The sequence below is a fragment of the Chelonia mydas genome, chromosome 11, assembly GCF_015237465.2.
Source record: "Chelonia mydas isolate rCheMyd1 chromosome 11, rCheMyd1.pri.v2, whole genome shotgun sequence".
Classification (NCBI taxonomy): Eukaryota; Metazoa; Chordata; order Testudines; family Cheloniidae; genus Chelonia; species Chelonia mydas.
In genome coordinates this window covers 2,002,226-2,024,615 of record NC_051251.2, presented here as the reverse complement: position 1 = coordinate 2,024,615, position 22,390 = coordinate 2,002,226, and the positions used below count along the sequence as shown (strand labels likewise).

The window sequence follows — 22,390 nt, the reverse complement described above, 5'->3', positions numbered from 1 at the left end:
TCCCTGGATTCTCCTTCTTACCTTTTTTAAAGATGGGCCCTATATTTGCCTTTTCCCAATCGTCCGGGACCTCCCCCGATCACCGCGAGTTTTCAAAGATAATGGCCAATGGCTCTGCAATCACATCCGCCAACTCCCTCAGCACCCTCGGATGCAGCGCATCCGGCCCCATGGACTTGTGCACGTCCAGCTTTTCTAAATAGTCCTGGACCTGTTCTTTCTCCACTGAGGGCTGCTCACCTCCTCCCCACGCTGTGCTGCCCAGTGCAGCAGTCTGGGAGCTGACCTTGTCTGTGAAGACTGAAGCAAAAAAAGCATTGAGTTTTTCAGCTTTTTCCACATCCTCTGTCACTAGGTTGCCTCCCCCATCCAGTAAGAGGCCCACACTTTCCCCGACCTTCTTCTTGTTGCTAACATACCTGTAGAAACCCTTCTTGTTCCCCTTCACATCCCTTGCTAGCTGCAACTCCAGTTCTGCTTTGGCCTTCCTGATTAGATCCCTGCATGCTCCTCCCTAGTCATCTGTCCAAGTTTCCACTTCTTGTAAGTGTAAGCAGAGTCAGGATGAGCTCTGCCCTGACATCTGGTGGTGAGGTGTGGCAAGTTATGGAAAAGAACTTCAGGGGCTGATGTCATTTGCATAGGCACACCCACCCCGCCTAGAATGAGGCCATAGCTGCCCAAATGGTCACTTTGGCTGCTGTGGGATCCCCAGTGTCTCTGTTATTGGGGCAGGAAGAATAAATTGTTATTACCCTGATTATGGGAATTGTGCTTGGAACTGTACTGGGCCTTTTGTTATGATGGAGGGACTCACCATCAATGAAGTAGCACTCGCTAGGCAAGGGTCATGGGTTCCAAAAGTCTGTGAATTGAGAGAGGCTGGGGATAAGTACTAATACTGGGTGGTATGGACTGCTTGGTGAGGGCCTTACATGCTAATTGCACTTTCTCCTCTCTCTACTGTGGAATATCAGAGCTAATTTTGATTCCATTAGGAGTCTAGTTGCAGGCTGCTGAGCTCACTTTGGGCTAATGGTGCACCAGCACTGAGGCTCCCCTACTACAAGCTGAATTTACTGAGCTTTGTGTTAAGTAGTGGGGGAGCATGGAGATATATTGTGGAGCAGTTTGCGGGACGGCTGGAGTGTCTTGTGGGCTGGAGTGTCTTGTGGACAGGCTGGTGGAGCAGTTTGTGGGACATGGAGCCCTATGGAGCTGTGGGGCAGTCAGCTTCAGATCATGTAAGGTGCCCCTTACCTCTCTTCTCCCCCTCCCCCCCCCCATCTCCACCCAGGTTGGGAGGTAAAGCTCTGCAGATAAACTTTCGAACTCTGGGGCTGCCCTGACCAGGGACAGAGACTTTTGGGTCATTGGACTTTTGGGACTTTGGGTGATTTCGGGTTGCTGGACTCAAGAACCAAAGGGAAAGGACATGACCCAATTTGCTTGGGGTAGGTTTTTGCTCATGGGTTGTGTTATGAATCCTGTTGGTGGTGTTTCCCCAACGTAATGCCACACTGTTTCTCTCTGTTATTAAAAGGCTTTTTGCTACACTCAGACTCTGTGCTTGCGAGAGGGGAAGTATTGCCTCTTGGAGGCGCCCAGCGGGGGTGGTATATATTTGTCCCAGGTCACTGGGTGGGGGCTCGAGCCGGTTTGCATTGTGTTATTGGAATGGATCCCCTAGATATTGAACCCGGCCCTTGTTGCTGCCAACTCTGACGGGCAGAAGGGTTACATAAGCTTCCTTTTTGTGTTTAGGCTCACAGAAGATTTCTCTGTTAAGCCAAGCTGGTCGCCTGCCATGTTTGCCATTCTTTCTGCACTTTGGGATGGTTTGTTCCTGGGCCCTCAATAAGGCGTCTTTAAAATACAGCCAGCTCTCCTGGACTCCTTTCCCCCTCATATTAGCCTCCCAGGGGATCCTGCCCATCAGTTCCCTGAGGGAGTCACAGTCTGCTTTTCTAAAGTCCAGGGTCTGTGTCCTGCTGCTCTCCTTTCCGCCTTTTGTCAGGATCCTGAACTCGACCATCTCATGGTCACCACTGCCCAGGTTGCCACCCACTTCTACTTCCCCTACCAATTCTTCCCTGTTTGTGACCAGCAGGTCAAGAGGAGCACGGCCCCTAGTTGGTTCCTCCAGCACTTACACCAGGAAGTTGTCCCCAACACTCTCCAAAAACTTCCTGGATTGTCTGGGCACTGCTGTATTGTTCTCCCAGCAGATATCTGGGTAATTGAAGTCCCCCATGAGAACCAGGGCCTGTGAGCTGGAAACTTCAGTTAGTTGTCGGAAGAAAGCCTTGTCTACCTCCTCCCCCTGGTCTGGTGGTCTATAGCAGACGCCCACCATGGCATCACCCTTGCTGCTCTCGCCTCTAAACTTAACCCAAAGACTCTCAAAGGCTTTTCTCCAGTTTCATACTGGAGCTCTGAGCAGTCATACATCCCTTACGTACAGTGCTTCCCCTGCTCCTCGGCCTGCATCTCTCTTGGTCCACCCCAGCCTCTTCCTCCGGCCTCCCCATAGCTCAGTCTCCCCGCCCACTGAGAGAGACGAGGGCCCCGCCGTCGCCCAGCGGGGTGAAGTGGTGGGTCTCTGAGCTCCCCTTGGCTCTATAAAGCCCTCACCCGAGGAGATGCCCCGGAATGGCACGGTCCAGGGCTCTGTGTCCCATGGGTACAGTGCGGGGGAGCATGACTGGGAGGGTCTGGAGACAGGCCCCAGCCGGGCTGTGACGGGGGGGGCTGCAGCCCTGTCCCTCCCTGGCCCAAAGCAGGGGCTGGCTAGCCGGCTGGATGTGCCCTTAGGAGATGGGCACAGCGAGAATGTGCAGCTCCACAGGGCGCTGCGCTCAGAGGGCCCAGTTCAGCCCAGCTACAACTCGGGGGGGATGGCGCCTGCTTTCCCCAGGGCTGCGTTTAGTCCACAGGCCGTGTGCCCCGTGCCCAGCCGCTGCTGCCATCCCCAGCTCCCAGGAGCTCCCTGGCCACATGCCAGACCCAAAGCAGACGCTGCTGGTCGGTCAGTGCAGGCCATCAGCTCCCTCCTGGAGCAATGCCAGCAGGCACGGCCAAGGGGAGGCTCTTGCTGGGCCCGGCTTAGCACCCAAGACACACGCTGCCTCCCCAGAAAAACTCCCTTGTTGCCTGGATGGGCACCACGCGCCCCTGCCCCTGCCCTGCTTTCCCCAGCCTGGCGCAGGGCAGTCTCTGGCATAGCCAGGGAAACCCACCGGGGCTGGCACCAGGCACACCTGTCTGCAGGTAAATCAGGGCCTTACCCGTATGCCCAAGAAAACAATGGCACCACCCCGCTGCCCAGCCCAATCAATCACTGCAGGCCCTTGCCAGCCCATGCTGCCCCCCGGCTGAGTCTGCCAGGGGCTGTCTGACCACAGCAATGACAGCCGGCTTAGAGCACCGGGGCAGGGCCGGGCCCGGCTGAGCGGCTGGCCAGCTGGAAAGCGCTTGGCTAAGTATCCCTGCCCTTCGCCCCGCTGGGTCCGCTGGCTCTGGGCTTGCGGACACACATGGGCAGCTGGCAAAGAGCCCGTGAGCCGCGGCCACAGCAGCTGCTGGCCAATTCCCACAGCTGGAGCCGGGGAACTGATGCAGGGGCCAGGAAAGCCGGGGGCCTCACGCCAGAGCCCAGACCACAGTACCAGCCAGCACTTCACAGTGACAGGTGCTGGCTGGGGGCGGGGGCTGTGAGCCTGCTGTTGAAAGGGACAAGGCTGCCCCACCGCGCCTTCAGATGCTGGTTGGCACGAGGATCGTTTCTAAGGAGCCCTTCACCATAGTGCCTTGGCAGCTGGGTCGCCCGGTGTTAGCCAGGGTGCTAGACAGCTCATCTCTTTTCCCCTCTGTGACAAAAACACCACGGTCTATAAGGGAGCTAATACTCCCCCCACACACACACACACCCTCAGGATCCTTCCTCAAACGTGAATGGGCTGTAGGATTAACCCTGTTTCTGCCATGACTGTGTAATGTCTGGGTCATTTCTCTTCTCTTGGGGAAATATCCCCGTGACGATGTCGCAGACCCACTGTGACCACTGGGAGGGGAACCCATGCCCCTGTGCTTTGGGTTCCCAGGGCTGTTTCAAGCTCCTGCAGCCTGACCAGGGCCCAGCCGCTGCTCCAAACCCGGGGTCCCCCCGGGCTCCCCCCCTCCAAACCCGGGGTCCTCTCAGGGGACCCCCCGGCCGAGTGCTGGAGCCGGCTGGGTGCAGCACTGGCCCTGCAGACTCCCCGGCATTTGAACAGCCCCCCAACCCTCCCTCCAAAAGGTGTGAAACTTCTGGCTAAGTCCCTCGGGGCCAGGCGCTTGCTGAGAGTCTGGGACACACTCCGCTTTGTTCGGTCTGTCGTCTTTATGCCCTTGATCATTCGGCACGTGAAGAGCACAGCGCAGACAAGGCAATCAAACATCCTGAACACAATGTCCCACCGTACGTCGCCCTTCTGGGTTCCAGCAGGCAGGGTCCTCTGCCCCCCACCTGCCCTGCCCCTGTGGCAGCCCCCCCACCCCATCGTAATCTGCTGCAAACTGGATCTATCCCGCAGTCCCCACCCCAAGTCCCTTTGTAGACTCCTGCTGGCGTCACCTGCTTCTTTTGTTCTGCCTTTTGTTACTTTTCCATTGTTCCCAGCCCTCGCCCCCTTCAGACAGCAGGAGGAAGCATCTTCTCCCAGTCAGGGCAAACTCCTTGTCCCCGGACCTTTCACTCTGACTGGCCGATCAGCTGAGCGCCGATCACGCCCCGGTGTCGCTGGCCCGGCAGAGACCTGACGCGGACCTGGATCCGCTTCGCGTGATGGAGCCTTTTCATGAGACCAGTTCACAGTGTTGGCCACAGCTCCAACGTGGCCCGTGTGACGCAGCAGGGAGGGGGGAGTGTTGACCTGGGAATGTGGCAGGGGAGTTTCACTGGGGACGGGAGACCTGAGAGCCTGTCACCTGAGCCAGGAGGGGGCGGGGGAGGTAACACCTCTGCCGGGGAATGTGAACAGAGGCTGCAGGAGGGAGCCTGCTGGGGGGGGTTTGGTTTCAGTTTGGTGCTGGGTGGAGGAACGCAGGGAACCCCAGGGCTGGGGTCTAAGCTCCCTGCCCCCCAGAAGGACTTGACTGAGGGGTCCTGGTTGTACCCACAAGCTCTGTTTGGGACTGCGTTCCTATTGTCCAATAAACCTTCCGTTTTACTGGCTGGCTGAGAGTCACGGTGAATCCCAGGAAGAGGGGTGCAGGGTCCGGACTCCCCCACACTCTGTGACACCCCGGCAGTGGCCCCAGCACATCACGGTGGGCGCTTTCTTTTGGCGTTAGCGGCTGGAACCAGCCGTTGAGAATCCACGGCCCGAGCTGGGACTGCCAGGGGCACCTGCGGCTAGCGCGGGCAACGCTATGATTGACCTGGGAACCGTGTGCACTTCCCCTCTCGATCCAGCTACCATGATTTACCTGTGGGCAGGTGAGCCGCCCGAGGGCCTGCTCAGGGGTGGGATGTCCCTGCGGAGGGGCGGCTGCACCGTCTCTTCTGTTAGCCCATGACTCTTGGACGCCCCCTCCCTTGCAGGCCAGGTGGTGGTTCACACCTCTGCAATACGAGTGAGCCTGTCCGCATGGTCGAGAGCCCAAAAGCCGCGAGCTGCGTGCAGAGCCGGGGAGGGGGCTGAGCAATAGCCTGGAGCACCGACAGGAACCGTTCCCCGGAGGGAGAGGGATCACAGCCCAGGGACCAGGCCCCAGCAGGCCAGGCCCTGCTTTGGCAGGACGGCGCCCAGCAGAGTGGGAGAAGTGGTGTCACACCGGTATCAAACTGGGTGCTGGCAGGAGGCCCATTCCTGGTCTGGCGGAGCCTCAGCTGCGGATGCTTGGGGTAGGGGGACACCTTGTGGCAGGCCCTTGTACTGCAGCCAGGAGCAAAGTGCCCCCTTACTGCTGATCTACGGGAAGGGGTCTGTCTGGGTGTCCTTGGACAGGGCCTGCTTGTGCCCTCAGGCGAGTGCACGGGGCGCCCCCTGACGCCAGGGGCGATTGCTCACGTGGGTCTGAAGCCTGTGGTGCCCGCCCAGACCTACCCCATTGTAGTCACCTGCAGCAGGGTCGTGCATTTGCTTTGTGTGTGTGAAGGGATGAGTGCAGAGGCTTAATGCCCTTGTCCTAACGCCAGCTGCAGGAGTGCCCCCTTAGCGTCTCTGCTAGAGGCCGGTGTCTAGAGGCAGAGGGACAGGCGTTCTGTTCCCGGCAGTCCCCGTCTGAGCCCTACAGTCATTGCGTCTGGTGTCTAAATTTGCTTCCCAGCACTCCAAGGGGGCTAGACAACCACAGCGTGAGGGGTCAGGGAACGCCAGACCCCAGCGAGGCCGTGTCCCCACGTTCACTCTCAAAACAGCCCCAGAAATGACACTCAAGGTCAGGTGTAGCTGGGGGTGGGGAGGCGGCTCAGTAAAGAGCCTATGGGCGAGTAGCAGCCCAGAGGCAGCCAGCTGCTGGAAAGTGCTACAGGATCAAAGCGTTAGACAGCCCCCAGGTTTGCTGCAAGCCCCCCCACAGTGCTCTGTGAATGGCCGGAGCGTGCAGACCCACAGCTGCGGGGCCCACACCCTCTGGGGAGCAGTTAGCATGGGCTTTCTGGGGGCTTTCATAGCACGCCTGCCATTTCTGTGGTGGTCCTAATGACTATGGTTTCACAGCATGACAGTGGTCATGATTCTGAACCCCCCCCCCCCCCCGGGGAATTCTGCACCACTGCACAAGGCAGAATTTGTGCAGAAATTAATATTATGTGCACAGAATTCCCCCCTCTCCCTCCAGAAATGGGCTGCAGAGCTGCTGGCCGCCATGAGGGGGCTGCTGGGCTTAGCAGAGCCCAGCTCGCAAGTAGAAGACACTGTGCGGGGTGTGGTCGGGGGGGAAGAGGGGAGCTGGAGGATTCCCAGCAGCTACAGTTGCCAGCCCGACCTGAATGAGGGAAGCGGTGTGCAGGAAACTCCATGCAAGCCTGGGACCCAGGATCAGGCTGTTTCTCTCTCTGGATCCCTGAGTTTTGGGGGGGCAGGGGGTGTGAGTGTCTGGACTGGGGGGGCCCCGCAGCTAGGCTCTGGGGGGATGGGGTGCAGGTGTCTGGGCTGGAGGTCCCCGCAGCTGGGCCCTGGGAGGGAGGGGACAGAGAAATAGGAACTGGGTTGTCGTAAGGGTTTCTTTAACACTCTACTCCCGGGGGAATTTTTGTGTGTGTCTGTATTGTTACTGACATACTTGCTGACAGGTGTTTTGAAATAAATTACCAAAATAATGGAAACTGTTGTGATTATATAGTGTTATTTTGACAAATAAAATATGCAGAATTTTGCAGAATTATAAAAATCTTGTGCGCAGAATTTTTAATGTTTTGGCACAGAATTCCCCCAGGAGTAGACTCTGCTCCAGAGTGTCCAACTTTCCACTCTGTCCTGACTTCATTCCCCATTTCAAACTAGGAACCCAGCTCTGGGGGCCAGGCATGGGGGTGGGGCTGGACCCGCCTTTCCAGAGTCCAGTACCGTGGGATTGTGGTGTTGGCTCCTAGTGGCACCTCCATGTGTCCGTTTCTTCTCCCCACACTTGCAGACGTCACCGGCAGCCTCCAAAGCAAACACCACCGGGGCAACAGGAGTCACTCCAGCCGCTGCACTGATGCATTCACAGACTGAGCCTCGGCGTTAAAGTAACTCTCCAGTTTATTGAACGTGCCAGCACCACTCATGCACCCCACATCCTGCCCCCACACACGTTTACTGAGCCCCGTGTAATTCAGTGGAGGGGCCGGTTTGCCCTTCGGCTGTTTCATCGTCCTCCTCGCTGCGCTAGCATCCTGCCACGTGGCCAGTGCTCTTATAACTGCAGGGAGGAAGCCCGAGCTGCCACCCTGAATCCCAGGGCTTCCCAACCCTGCTACTGATCATGCAGCAGGGAGCCCCCCAGCCCAGCAGGGCTCAGAGCGAGCCATTCATACCACCAGCCAAAGCCGCAGGAGGGGTGCAGCGTTTTCTAGATGCGACTGTGTCTGGGGGAGAGCAGTGAAGCCATGCCACATGCAGCCAAGTGCCAGAGACAAGGGGGCTACTGAAATCCCAGCAGGGCCCACTGAGCCCTAGAACCAAACCACCAGCCTCCAGCACAGCCCAGGTCATTCCAGATGCTCTCATCTCATTATGCGACTGACGGGCCCAACTCCCCACGTCCTCCCGGTCCCTTCCAACCCCGCCACGCCTGTCTGCCCCGAGCAGCCGCTGTGTGAGCCCCTCGCTTCCACCCCACCCGCTGGGGGCTCAACTGCTGCCAGTTTGCTGCCGCAAAACCAGGGACTGGACCCGACCCAAGGACTTTCAGACAAACAGACCCACCTAGCCTGGTATCCTGCCCCCCCACCCCAGCCCTGCTGCCCTGGATCGGAGCAATGGACCCACCTAGAGTGACCAGACGTCCCGATTTTATTGAGACAGTCCCAATTTTGGGGTCTTTTTCTTATATAGGCTCCTATTACCCCCCCACCCCCTGTTCCGATTTTTCACATTCGCTGTCTGGTCACCCTAGGCCCATCTAGCCTGGTATCCCTCCCTCTCCCCTCCCCCACCGCCCTGGGTCAGAATAACGGGCCCATCTACCTCAGTATCTCCCCCCTATTTTCACACTGCCCTAAATGAGACCAGGGGCCCATCTAGCCTGGTCTCCCGCCTCTGACGGTGCCCCAAACCAGCTGCTTCAGAGGCAGGCAAGACTCCTCTGACAGGCACTAATCTTCCCCCGGGGGCAAGAGGGGGGATTTCCTCCGGAGCCCAGGGCCTGGCTCATGCGCTGAGGGGTGAGGGTTGGCGTTTGAGCCAGACTCTCCCGGCAGCCCACAGCAGACAGAGGGGCTGGGCTAGAGAGATGCTGGGCCTGGGGCCTCCGGTGACCCGCAGCCCAGTGACCCCGGCTGCAAGCTGCCCCTTCCCCACCCCCCTCCAGATGCTGCCCGGTGAGAACCTCACCCTCCGGGCATGGCTGGCATTGCCAGTGGGGCCCTGGCTCGGCCTAATTGCTTTCCTGACTCAGAGGGCATGAGGGCGAGGTCAGGAGGGCCCATCCCTTACGGGGTCCAGCCACCTACTCAGAAAAGCCCCCTCTCCCCCGAAAGGGCCACGGAGCAAAGAGGGGGTCCCTCGGAGTGGAACCCAAAGGCAAACCCGCCCCCATGGTGCACACCGCCCCCCGCCCCCCCCCCCCGGCACGCCCCGGCGGGCTCTAATGGTAGTGGTTATTCATGGTGTTGAGGTGGGAGGCAGCCATGGCGCTGAAGGGGGCGGAGGGCTGCAGGCCGGGGCTGGGGTAGAGGGTGGGGGCGGACCCCGGCCAGTAGGAGAAGCTGGTGGGCGTCACCCCCGAGGCCATGAGGTTGAGTTTGGAGATGCCCGAGAAGGGCAGGGGCGCCAGGTTGCCCTGGAACTTGTAGAGGGCGTGGTCGGGGGCGGCGGGCTGGCAGACCTGGGCCAGGCCCTGGAAGTCGAACTTGTAGGCGTAGCGCTTGCCGTGCACCTTGCTCATGATGCTCTTGTCGTAGTAATAGCGCAGGGCCCGGCTCAGCTTGTCGTAGTTCATGTTGGGCTTGCTCTTGCGCTCGCCCCAGCGCCGGGCCACCTCGTCCGGGTCCACCAGCTTGAACTCCCCGTTGGTGCCCTCCCAGGCGATGCAGCTCAGGTTGGCGCGGTCCGACAGGAGCTCCAGGAGGAACTGCCACAGCTGGATCTGCCCGCTGCCTGCACGGCCAAGCGGCAGGCGGTTAGCGTGGGGGGGGCCGAGCCTGTCGCATCTCCCCGGGGCAGACCGACATGGGTCACCGGGGGGCTCTGCCCAGCCCTGGCTCTTCGCCCTGCCCCTCCACAGCCCCCGGGGCTCGCGTCCGTCCCTGGCGATTGCCCTGAGCCAGGCTCTCAGGGTCGGGCCCCTAGGTCAGGAGCTGTAGATGCGCTATGGACACATGGGGCCCTGAGCGGGAGCCCCCCCCCCGGCACCACACTGATCATCCATTTCCACAGGGCAGCTGGGGGCAGGGGCTGGCACTGGACAAGCCTCCCCCCCTCCCCCGAACGTCTGGAGAGCTGCCCCGAGAGCAGCGCGTTGGTGGGGACGCCCCGGCCATGCCCAGCCCAGGAGTTACGGGCACGGGCTTCGACGGTGATCGCCCATGTGCCCGAAAAGCCCCAGAGCCGCTGCTCCCTGGCGCTGCCCTCTGGGGAGTCCTGGGGAGGGAGGTGACCCACCTTGCCTGCCCCAAGTCACTGCACCCCGTAACTGGCAGTGGGGCCCGTGCCCTGGGCTGGGAGCAGCCAGCCTGCGTGGACAGGTCCCAGAGAAACACGTCCGGCCCATCCCCAGCAGTGGGCTGCCCCCAAGTGGAGCGAAACCAGCAATATTATTATTGAGAGACACGGCAGGGGAGGTGATCTCTTTTGTTGGACCAGCTTGTGATGTGTTCGAGCCCCAGGGAGCCCTTAATGCAGGTGGAACAGAGTGCTCAGTGCATATGGTGTAAGGGCCCATTGAATTGTCTCATTAGACTTGGTAAGGCAACCCCCATCTTTTCATGTACTATGTATATAGATCTTCCTACTGTATTTTCCACTCCATGCATCTGAGGAAGTGGGTTTTAGCCCACGAAAGCTTATGCCCAAACAATTGGTTAGTCTCTAAGGTGCCACAAGGACTCCCTGTTGTTTTTGCTGATACCGACTAACACGGCTGCCCCCCCCGAAACCATTCAAGGGGGAGGGGCTGGTTAAGATCTGTGTAGTCAAAAAGGCGGGGGGGGGCTACTGGGTGACAGATGTTGTAATGAGCCATAAACCAGGGTCTCTAGCAGGCTGAGCAGAGTTACGAACTGAAGCTCCCCCGCTCTGTCTTTTCAAAGTGTTGTACAGGTTCCCTTTGAGGACCAGGACAGACCGGGGCTCCGACATGGAGTGATCACGGTCGTGTTCACCCGCGGGTGACAGAGCGGTTTTGTCTTTGATCATTTTCCTGTGTGAGTTCATTCCAGAGCGCAGGGACTGTCTGGTTTCACCCACGTCACAGTTCGGGGGGCTCTGGCTGAGACACACCACGCGCTGTGAGGGGCGTGTGCGGGACCCATGGATCTGGAAAGGTGTGTTGTGCCGGGTGCTGATCATGGTGGCAGTGGAGAGACGAAAAAGACAGAAACACCCTGTCACTCGCAGGTGAACACTTTTCACAGTGCGATCACCCCGTGTCTGGACAGAGACTCTGGATTTATGGCTCATTACAACAGCCCCTTGTCCTGTGACTGCAGAGTTGTTAACCAGCCCCTCCGCCTTGAATGGGCCCTTACGACATGGGCATGAAACACTCTCTTCCTTTGTGTCTAGCTGGGACGCGGGGAGAGCCTTTCCCAGCCCTGAGAGGGCCCTGTGCGTGCGGCTGGAAAGCTCGTCTCTGTGCCCACCAGCAGTGGGTCCAGCGGCAGACCTCACCTCCCCGGCTGTGTCTCTCCGACACCCTGGGGCCGATGGGGCTGCAACAACGCTGCAGACAACAAATATTATTAACATTTCTATGGTGGCCCCAGCCGCACACCCCGCCCCCGGTCACTGCTGGACGAACACGTAGCGCAAGACAGTCCCTGTCCCCAAAGTCTGCAAATAACTCAGCAACAAGAGGTGCTGGGGGGCGGGGGTGGGGGGGCAGGAGGTCAAACACCGCAGGAGAAACAGAGCCACGTACATCAACAAAACGGCCCCTGTAACATCCCTCTGCGTGTGTGTGCGTGAGTGTAACATAACTGTGTGTGCCTATGTGTGTGTGTGTAACCTGCCCGTGTGGTGCTGTGTGTGTAACATGCCCATGTGAGTTTAACATACCCATGTGGTGCTCTGTGTGTGTGTAACATACCCACGTGTGCCCATGCGTGTGCATGTAACATACCCGTGTGTGCCCATGTGTGTGTACCATGCCCCTGTGCGTGTAACATACCCACGTGGTGCTGCGTGCGAGCACTGGGCACCCGGGTGTCCCTGTTTCTGTGTGCGCCCCTCCCTCTGAGACTGCGGCTCCTACCACAGCAAGTCCCCACCAGGCCAATGACCCGGGATGCTGGAGATCGCAGGAGACAGAGCCTCCCAGGAGCGGGGCCTCACCCGGGGGCTCCCACACATTTTACTTGGGAGACCCTCCAACCACATTTTGCCTTTTTGTGGCCCCCACTCAGGATTCTAGCTGGGGGGAGGCCAGCATCCTCCTCCTCGCCGTGCCAAGGCGACGCCCTCTGCCCCAGCACCACCCCCCGAATGCTGGCCCAGGGCCAAGGGCAGGCACTGGGGGGCTGGAGAGCGAGTGTGCCCCTCGCTCACCCTGCAGCGGTGGCTCTGTCCCGGGGCTAGGGAGAGCTCCCCGCTCCAGGCCTTGCGTCCTGGTGTAAACCTGAGAGGAGCCGGGCCCAGCCCTGCACGACAGCAGCTGCCACTTTGGGGTGAGTGCAGGGGGGTTCACTCTCCGACATCCCCCCTCCCCCCAGGGCTTCCCCTCTGCACTGGGCCTGCGACCCATCTGGAGCCTTCAGCGAGCCACCGCTTGGGAAACTCTGGCCTAGACGGTGGAACTCCCTGCCACAAGACAGAAGAGACCCCAGGCTTCAAAGTGAATGCCTATCTCCTCTCTGTGACTTAGCTTCCCCTCAGTCAGCTCTTCACACAGAGACAACTAGCGTACCCCCCGCCACACAGCCACCCCCGACGACCCCAGAAACCAAACTACCTGTAAGCTAATCACGTCTTTCCTCCTGCAGGCGGGGAAGGACGAGAGAGAGAGAGACGGTGATTGTTATTTCTACCCGAAACACTCGGGAGGGGTCAGGCACTGCCAGGCGGCAACAGACAGACAGAAGCTAAACTCCAGTGGAATTCAACGGGGATCTTCTCTGAGTTGGGACTGAGCAAAAGTGATAAAGGGTCTGAGGACTGGGCATGTGTGTTTGTGTGTGTGTGCACACGTGTGTGTGTGTGAGAGAGAGAGAGCAAGAGAGAGACAGAGAGATGGATGTGTGTGTCTGTGTGCATGTGATGGGTGTGTGTGCATGCGTGTGATGGACGTGTGTGTGTGTGTCTGTGTGATGGATGTGTTCATATGCACGTTAAGTTTTGTGAGAGAGATGGATGTGAGTGATTGTAGTGTGTGATGGTATGTATGTGTGCCTGTGATGTGTGTGTGTGTAAGATGATCTGCGTGTGTATGAAAGATGGAAGTGTCTGTGTGTGTGATGGATGTGTATGTGCGCATGTGACTTGTGTTGGTGTGTGATGGTTGTGTGCATGTGATGGATGTGTGTGTGTGAGAGAGAGAGAGAGAGATGTGTGTGTATGTGATGTGTGTGATGGATGTGTGTGTGTGAGATGTGTGTGTGTGTGATGGATGTATGTGAGGGGTGTGTGCATGTGACGTGTGTGTGTGATGGATGTGTGTGTGTGTCTGCATGCAGGAGTTGTGTGTGTGTGTGATGGATGGGTGCAAGGGGTGTGTGTGCATGTGATGTGTGTGTGTGATGGGTGCGTGCGAGGGGTGTGTGTGTGCAAGTGATGTGTGTGTGATGGAGGTGTGCAAGATGGATGTGTGCAAGGGGTGTGTGTGTCTGCATGCATGAGTTGTGTGTGTGTGATGGATGTGTGCGAGGGGCGTGTGCATGTGACATGTGTGTGTGCAAGTGATGTGTGTGTGACGGATGTGTGCGAGCTGGATGTGTGCAAGGGGTTTGTGCGTGTGGCGGGGGTGCATGTGATGTCTAGGGCACCCAGCTGGGTGGCCGCCCAGTGCATACGCGTGTCTCGGTGTGGGAGCTGGGTTTGAAAGCATCTCCTCAGGGAACTGCCAATGGCTCCGCGTCTCGGGAGCCGGTTGTGTCAGTCTCCCGTTACTGGCAACACCTGCAGGCCGGGAGCCTGGGTTCGACTGGAGAGGCCCCCGGCTGCCTGGAGAGCTTTGCACTCAGCTCCTCGGGCAGGCACCCCGATAGTCAACCCTCCATGGCTAGCAAGCAGAGCCGGCTGAGGAGCGAGTGACCCAGCTCCGAAAAGAACCCGCCAGCCCCCTGAGACAGGTCCCTGTCCCCTATCCTGCCACCAGCCTGCCAGCCCGCTAGCCACCATGCTTCAGCCCCACGGCGGAGCGCTGGCTCACGCAGACCCAAAGCAGACAGCTGGGCATAGGCACCTGCCTTCAGCAGCCACGAGCCAAGGCAATTGCTGAGGGAGGAATCCCCTTCCCGTGGCGGGCAGGAGCCAGGAGCCGGAGTGGGAGTGGGGTGGGGGGCAGAAAGGCCAGTGCAGTTCAGCCTCCCAGCCCCACGGATCCCCCCCAGTCCCACACACTGACCCCTCATTGGAGCCTGCTCACCGCTGCACCCAGAACCCCTGCACACCCCAGCATGGAGGGGTCCCCCCAGTTTACTGAAGTTGGTGGGACAATACGCAGCCGTCCCACCAGCAGAGATCCCTGGGCCCTGCAGAGGGGGCTCCGTGGGGTTTGGGGTGCAGAGAAGGTGCCACCTGTCAGGGCTGGTCTAGGTTTACTTGGTCCTGCCGCAGTGCAGGGGGCTGGACTAGACGACCTCTCCGGCGCCTTCTCTGACTCTGTGTCACTGGTCCCCATCCCCCTCCTCACAGGAAGGGCGCAGCCTCCGTGCAGAGGGCCCCTCCAGGGCACAGAGCTCAGCAGACCAGCGAGCCCCAGGCCTCGCTGCATGGACTCACGGGGCCATATTGACTCCTGGGGACATCTGCACTGAAGCCAGGGCTATTACACCAGGGAGGAACTTGGTCCACGAGTTCTTGCTGGAGCAGACGGCCGGCCCGGCCTCCCATCCCATTCGGTGGCTAACGTGGGACAGTCAGAGGAAGTGGTAACCCTCTCCCAACCCCCCCAAAATGCACCTCCCTGGGCAACACGATCCCACGGGGCCTGACTCCCACCCTGCGGGGGCATGCGGCCTGATGGCACTCCAGCAACACCCAAGGGCCAGCTGCAGCAGGGGGGAGGGGATGGGCTGGAGCACACGGGTGTTAGGGATGGAAAACATCCTATCAGACCCTCCAGGCCAGCTCCTGGGGCCAGGGCGGGAGGGATGCACTGTACAGCTTTGCCCAGGCCCACCTGAAACAATCCCAAGCGAGGGAGCCCTCACACCTTCCCGGGGCCTGGCTCCCAGCCAGCTCCCTCTGCTTGCCGGGGGCTTGTCCAGAGCTGGGCGTGGTGAGCGGAGATTGCTTAGGTGCCAAACTCCAAGCATCGTAATGCTACCCCGTCCTGCTGGCCTGTCTCGTTCACAAGCATTGGAATAGGGGTGGCATTGTTGGAGGGGGTGGGGGGGTTGAGGGCAGAGGCGCCGACTCTGTGGGTGCTCCGGGCTCAAGCACCCGCAGAACAAAACAGGGGGTCCTCAGAACCCACCAGCCACAGCTGTTTGGTGGGGGTGCCAATCAGCTGTTTGGTGGCTGGCAGGAGGCGCTTGGGGGAGGGCAGAGAGCAGCGACGGGCCTCGGGGTGGGGGCAGAGCGGAGGCAGAACGAAGGTGGGGCCTTGGGAGAAGGGGCAGAGTGGGACCGGGGCCTCAGGGCAGAGCCCGGGTGGAGTACCCACCAGGGACAATTACAGGCAGCAGGGTTAAATACGCCGGGTTCACCTGCTATGGGTTATGCTCAGTGCTACAGCTGTGTGCAAGGGTTATTTGTGGTGTGAATTTAAATCCTGTTAAGGGAACCTCAGACGTCTGGAGAGGCAAAAATTGGCCAGATTGTGAGCTGCCTGCCCTCTCTCTTCCTTGTCCGTGCAGCGCCTAGCACATGAGCCCCTGATCTCTGACTGCGTTTAAGGCCAGAAGGGACCCGCTATTAGATCTTCTCGTCTGACCACCTGTGTGGCACAGGCCAGTGAATTTCACCTCGGTACCTCCGTAGTGCCTGTGCCAAAGCAGACGCTGAACAGCGTCAGGCCTGGTGCTGATCTCGCTAGAGACCCCACATCCGGTGGTGGTTCCCCGTGGACATCAGCCAGTTCCTGGTGCATGTAACGTGTTCCCGCGATATCACATAGGGCAAGCGCCTTACCAAAGTCCGTGTGTGGTCCAGGTATGCAGTTACCTCTGTGAGGCAAACTTGCTATCTCAGCAAAGTCTGAAATCAGGTTTGTTTGACAAGACCTATGTTGGCCTCATTCATTATATTCCTGTCCTTTATTCCTTTATCAGCTGAACCCTGTGGGAGTTTTTCCATTATTCTGCCCGGTACTGATGTCAGACTAACTAACCTATGGTTACCTGGATCATCCCACTTGCCCTTTTCAAATATTGGCACAACTTCCTGTCTTCTGGTATTTCCCTTATATTCCAAAATTTATTAAAAATTAAGATGAGTGGGCCATAAATCTCCTTAGCCAATTCTTTTAAGACTCTTGCTACCTGCAAGTTATCTGGTCCTGCTGATTTAAAACTATTTAGCCCTAGTAGATGTTGTTTAACATCCTCCTGAGTTACTAATGGACTGGAAAGTACTTAATCTTCCTCATGTGATACAAGTACATCAGCCTGCTTCTTTCCAAATATAGAACATAAATATTTATTGAACACTTCTACCTTTTCTGCATCATTAACAATTTCACCATCTCTATCTAGCAACGAGCCTGTACCATTACTAGTATTTCTTTTGTTCATAATATACTTTAAAAACTCCTTCTTAATTTCCTGCCAGCCATGGATTTTTTCCCTGATATCTTCAGCTTCCTTTATCAATTTTCTACACTTCACTACTTCTAATTTATATCGATTGCAACCTATTTCCTCTTTTCCCCATATGCTAGGTATGGCTTTTTTTTATTTCCAACTGCTACCTTCACCTCACCACTGAACCAGGATGGGCTTTAAGTCAAAGTTGTCCTTTCGCAATTGTGGAACCATGGCTTTTTGGCCACCGAGTAAACTCTTCTTAAAGAGCTACCAATTTTCACAGATGTTCTTCTCTCTAAAATTTTCCTACTGGTCAATTTCACTAATTTTTTCCTCAGCTTTGAGAATCAGCCCTTTTGAAGCAGCAGGAATTTCTGTGACTGGTTGGGATTGTCCTCTGCTTTCCCCCACTGGTTTCCTAAGAGTCAGGGTACCACTAATAAGAGTGCGGATGATGTTTTCCCTTTCTCAATTTCATCCCATAACTCCCAGTTCAACCCCCAGTGTCCTAAATAACCCCCCCCATCCTCAGGGTTTGCACCCCTCAACTACTTGCAGACAGCGACCCCTTACTCAAGCCCAAGCCAGGTCCTGTGATGCTGCTCTGAGTTTGTCAATAGCTCCCTGGTAAGGCGCTGCCCAGAGCAGGATGTGGTGCGACCTGCCCAGCCGTGGCAGCAGCACTTGGGGCCTGGGGCAGAGCAAACCATGCCAGCCGTGTTTTCAGAGCATGGGTGAGGCTTGCTCTGAGGTTCAGAGTGTGGGAAGGCCCAGGAGCCTCGTCCGTGCTCCCTGGTGTCTGCCTGTCTGGGGTTAGCACTGGGGGCGCTGCCTGGGAACGTAACCCCTGCTGTGCCCCAGGTCTGGAGAGAGGCGGCTCCCGGGTGCGATGGTTCTGGGCTTGCAGCCACGCACTCTGCTGGGAATGGCCCACCTGATGCCAGAAGGACAGGGTCAGCTGGAGGGCTGGCTCCTCTTAAACCCTAGCATTGGGAAGAGGGGGAGACACGGCACAGGCATGGCCAGAGTGGATCAGACCCGGGGTCCACCAGCCCAGGGTCCTGTCACCCACAGGATACCCTGGTTATTTTTTGTAATATTTACTGTAACCGCTCTGGAGAGTCCTGCTCTCCTATGAATCACCCTTACAAACAATCCTGCTAAGCCTTCGCTGCACGGATATCCTGTGGCAGGGAGTTCCACGGGCTAAGTGCGCCTTGTGTGAACAGCTTTCCTGGGCTCTGCTTTGAATTTGCCCCCTTTCAGTGAATGGCCCGTTGTCCTGGTGTCATGAGACGGGGTGAAAAGAACTTCCCGGTCTAGCCCGGTCCTGAGTCTGTATGTGTCTGTCACGTCCCCCTGGTCCTGTCCTCACGGAAGCCAGTCCCGGTGCGTCCCCTCTCGCTCCCGAGCAGATCGGTTCAATCCGGCTGCCCGCGCACCCCTGGGAGCACCCCTTCCTCCCGGGTATGAGGGGCTGAGCCGCCCCACAGAGCCGGCCAGGCTGAAAGGTCCCCTCCGCCTCCAGCCCCTGCGCTCCTGGCACCTCGCCTCCCCGCCTGCAGCTCCTGCCAGCAGCCGCCGGCCCCCCCACCCCTTCCATAACCCGGCTCTTCCGCCGCTTGCCCTCGGTCCTCTCCCGCTCTCCCCGGAGCTCGGTTTGCATGAACGAGGCGCTGGCTTTGCCCGCCTGGTGCTGCAGATCCGGGCCGAGGGAATGCAGGGGCCAGGGGTCCTGGGTTCTCGGGGAACCGCACCCCAAAGCCGCGGGCGGGGGAGGCTGCGGCTCCGGGCTGCGTTCAGACGGGCGCGGCAGCCCCCGCTGTGCACAGTCGGACGAGCGCTCCTCCTGGAAGGCGCTCGCCCAAGGCAGCTCCCGTTCACACCAGCCCCGCTCAGCCACGGGGAAAGCGAGGCACGGGGGGTGTGCGAGATGCAGACAGCCCCACCCTAGCCACTGCAGCTCCCTCGAAAGGGCGTCCCTGAGCTCTTCCCCCAGATCATTGTGCAGGGGCCGGGAGACCTTTCAAACCTGCCCCGGGGGCTGGCGGCTGGGAGCTGCCTGGCCAGTGGGCTCCTCACAGGAACCGCTGGGTTCACAATTCTCGGCGGGTGCCTGGCTGGGCCCGTAGACGGGGGCAGGGAACGCGGGTAACAGGGAACCTGGCCGGCAGAAAGCGCTGGTGCGGGTCAGGGCGGTGTTTCCATGGGGCGTTTGCTGGGCACAGTAGCGGAGAGTGTCTCCTCTGTGCCCGACACACCCAGGTTAGGTGCCAGCGGCGTCTTTGCTTGACCAGCCCCCAGAGTCCTGGGCAAATCCCCCACCCAACTCGAGAGCCGGCTGCCCCTGGCATCCAGCCTGCTGCCGCCCCCACCCCCCAGCACGGTCTCTCCGGGCGCTACGGCCTCTGTTCTCAAGCCCCGCACTGCCACACCCTGATCGGTCCCTACGCTTCAATAGCGCCCGATTTCATCGCGTGCCACGAATCGCTGTTCGGACACTGGGGCTAAAGGGAACAAACCCAGACAACCGGGTATTAATCGGGACAGAATAGCCGGGCTCATCCGGGGGGTTGTTACTCCGGGGTTGTCGGGTTTCGGTTGTTCTGTCCACACCCCGTTTATATTGATCCTTGCTGGCGGCGGTGTATTAAAAATAGCCAGTAGGTCCAAGGAAACGAGGTTAAACCGTTTTGAGACCATTTCAGCGGCGCAGAGACTGTCCCGTCCCTCGCACACAGGAATGGGTCCGTGCCGGGTAACGCGGTGTCGGGGATAGAGACCGGGACAGGTTTGCTATTTGATCATTTCGTTTCTTGAACTCTGCGTCTTCGTATTTGATACCCTGGTTTCCCCTCGAGTTCCGCTTGACGTTCGGATCCAAGGACCCAGGAACCAGAATTTAATCCCCGGTGAATGCACAGGCTGGAAATAGTCGAGAGCTGGGTGTGAATGGCCGGATCCGGAGCAGATGGATGGCCAGGGCTCCCGTTTACAAGGGACAGTGTTTTAAGGGGAGCGAGACAGACGAGAGTCTGTCCGAGGGGCAGATTTATAGGTGGGCGGGTTTGGGGGGTTTTCTTAGGGCTCGGTTTTGTTTTAAATCTACCCCTTGACCCGAACATTTCGCGGTGTTTGTTACATTGGGCGGCTGGTTCTGCCGGATTCCTGCGATTCTGTTTATTAACAAACCGCAGCGCGGCGGTCACTGGGACTCGAGCTAACGGGTCAGTCGGGCCCGCCTGGCACAAGCTGCTGCGCATGTGGCCTCCAGCCTCTCCCCAAATCCCCCCATCGAAAGTTTATCCCCCATCGAATTTGCAAATGATCAAATCGAAATTCTCCTCTGGAAAGCCCGAGGGCAGGTTTCCGCGCCAGGGTCAGACTCCGCGTTAAGCGCAGGAGAGTTCGCGGCCAATTCGGATTCCAGTGGGGCCAGCCCCTTGGGCTACCCTCCCCACAGCTCAGGCGGTGGGATTTGGGGGTGCAGGGTGGGGGGGAAGTTTCCCTTCGTTGTTTCCAATAATCCGCCGGGGTTTGGCAGAAGCTGGGCGCTGGGTCGGAAGGAAAACGTTGGTTTCGGGGGGAAAGACGAATTACCACCGCCCCGCGCCCCCGAAAACAAAGCTCGGGTCTCCCAGCTGATGGGGAGCCCGAATCGCTGGGTCCCGTCCCCGAACGCGGCGCTCCGATGCCGCGGAGCTAAATTCCGGGGGTTGAAAAGCGTCCATCCCACCCGGGAAATTTCACCGCGCCCGGGAGAGGGGATCCCCCTGCCTGCTGCCCCCCTTCCCGCGAAGGGCTGGGTCGCTCTTGTGTCTCCCTCGTATTTCCAGCCTGGCCTCAGTGCCGGGGCGGGGGGCGAATACCCCTGTCCTGGCCCCGGCAAGGTTCCTCAGCCTCCGCCGGAGTCAAACCAGGCGCCGCGTCCCGGCGGCCCGGCAGGCGGAGGCTGCGCTGCGAAGCGCCGTGTGAAAGCTCGGGGTTGACTCCCGGAGAGGTGCGCGCGGAGGGGCCCGGCGGGGACAGGCGCCGCCCTTACCTTTCTGCACGCCGGGGCTGAGCGAGCCCCACGCCGGGCTCTTCCCCTCCTTGAACAGAGTCTCCCCGACTGGATCTGGAGCGGAGACAGAGACGCGTTCGCACGGGGCCAAGTCCCAACCCGCTCCGGAGTCTCTTTGCCTCTCCCCAGCGCCCGCTGGGCGGCTTTTAAAGCGCTGCCCGGTCCCCAGCCCCCTGCGCGCCGCTGGCCGCTTCCCCCCCGCCGGGGCTATGAAGCCAGGAAACGCGTCCAGGAAAAAGGAAATCCGATTTCCGAGCGAGCCCGGGGCGCTTTAAATAGGGACAAAAAGCCCGCCGCCCGGGCCGGAGCGGCGGGGACGGGGAGAGGAAAGCAGGGGGTGGCAGTGCCAAGGAGCCGGGCTGCCGGCGCGGGGAGCCAGGGGCGAGGCGAGGAGCGGGCGGGGAGCCCTGGGAGCCCCTCGCCGCGGCCTCGGGCCGGCTCCCCGCAGGGGCGGGCGCGGGCCGGTACCTGGCAGGTACATGTTGATCAGCAGCGGCGGAGCTGCGGCGCCGCGGCTCATGGCAGCTCTGGGGGCGGCCCGCGGGCTGCATGGTTTATTAGTCCGGCCCCGCTGATTGCCGCGATTGCGGCGCTCGCTCCGGGCGCCGCCGGCGGGGGGAAGCTGGCAGCGGGACCCGGGGCGCGGGGGGGGGGAGGGGGGGCAGTTTCCAGGCAACTTGCGAGGGGCGCGGGGCCCGGCCGCAGCAATTTCCGCTGCAGAGCGCGCGCTGTAATTACAGCCGCGATCCCGCTCCGGCCCCCGCCCCCCCTATCGGGCCGCATCAGCCGCGCCCCCGGGCCCCCGCGCCGGGCGGGCGGCGCGTTTCCATGGAGCCGGGCGCGGGCGCCGCCTGCCTTTTCCGCCTCCTTAACTCTGGGCAAACAGCCGCCCGCGGGCCAGCTGCGAGCCGGGCGCTGCGAGCCGGGAGCTGCGAGCCCGGGCGCTGCGAGCCGGGAGCTGCGGGGGGGGCGCGCGGGGGGGGCGCACGGCCCGGGCCCCGCCGCCTCCCCCCGCTCCCGGGCCCCCCCCCAGGCTCGACCGCCCCCGCGCCCCGCAGACACCCCGGCGCCCCCCGGCCGGGGGCTGCCCCCGCCCTGTCACACTCACCCCGCCTGTCACACTCACTCCACCCTGTCACACTCATCACAATCCTTTCACACTCACCTCCGCCCTGTCACACTCACCCCGCCTGTCACACTCATCACAGCCTTTTCACACTCACCTCCGCCCTGTCACACTCACCTCCGCCCCGTCACACTCACCCGTCACACTCACCCCCGTCACACTCACTCCACCCTGTCACACTCATCTCTGCCCTGTCACACTCACCTCCACCCTGTCACAAGCACCTCCTCCCTGTCACATTCACCACAGCCTTGTCACACTCATCCCCTCCTGTCACACTCACCTGACTTGGCACACTCACCTTCGCCTGTCACAGTCACCTCTGCCCTGGTACACTCACCCTGCCTGTCACACTCACTCTGCCCTGTCACATTCACTTCTGCCCTGTCACACTGACTACAGCCTTGTCACACTCATCCCCTCCTATCACACTCACCTCCACCCTGTC

General features: G+C 59.8%; 1 protein-coding gene across 1 annotated transcript; it reads right to left on the bottom strand.

Annotated features, from left to right (window-relative positions):
- Positions 1 to 7,472: 7,472 nt before the first annotated feature.
- On the bottom strand, positions 7,473 to 21,336 carry FEV (FEV transcription factor, ETS family member). The gene is made up of 3 exons (XM_037911902.2): positions 21,285 to 21,336; positions 20,796 to 21,023; positions 7,473 to 9,788 (listed from the first exon to the last, which is right to left on the bottom strand). Exons 1-3 carry the CDS (start codon positions 21,334 to 21,336, stop codon positions 9,277 to 9,279), a joined length of 792 nt encoding a protein of 263 aa, XP_037767830.1. The 3' UTR covers positions 7,473 to 9,276.
- Between the last annotated feature and the right edge of the window lie 1,054 nt (positions 21,337 to 22,390).

What these genes read in the sequence shown, in the direction of transcription:
- FEV (XM_037911902.2), bottom strand. Translation starts at nt 21,336, where the DNA reads ATGAGCCGCGGCGCCGCAGCTCCGCCGCTGCTGATCAACATGTACCTG. An exon ending in GATCAACATGTACCTGCCAG is followed by an intron (nt 21,024 to 21,284) that starts GTACCGGCCCGC and finishes CTGGCTTCATAG; the next exon opens with CCCCGGCGGGGGGGAAGCGG. An exon ending in CAGCCCCGGCGTGCAGAAAG is followed by an intron (nt 9,789 to 20,795) that starts GTAAGGGCGGCG and finishes TTGGCCGTGCAG; the next exon opens with GCAGCGGGCAGATCCAGCTG.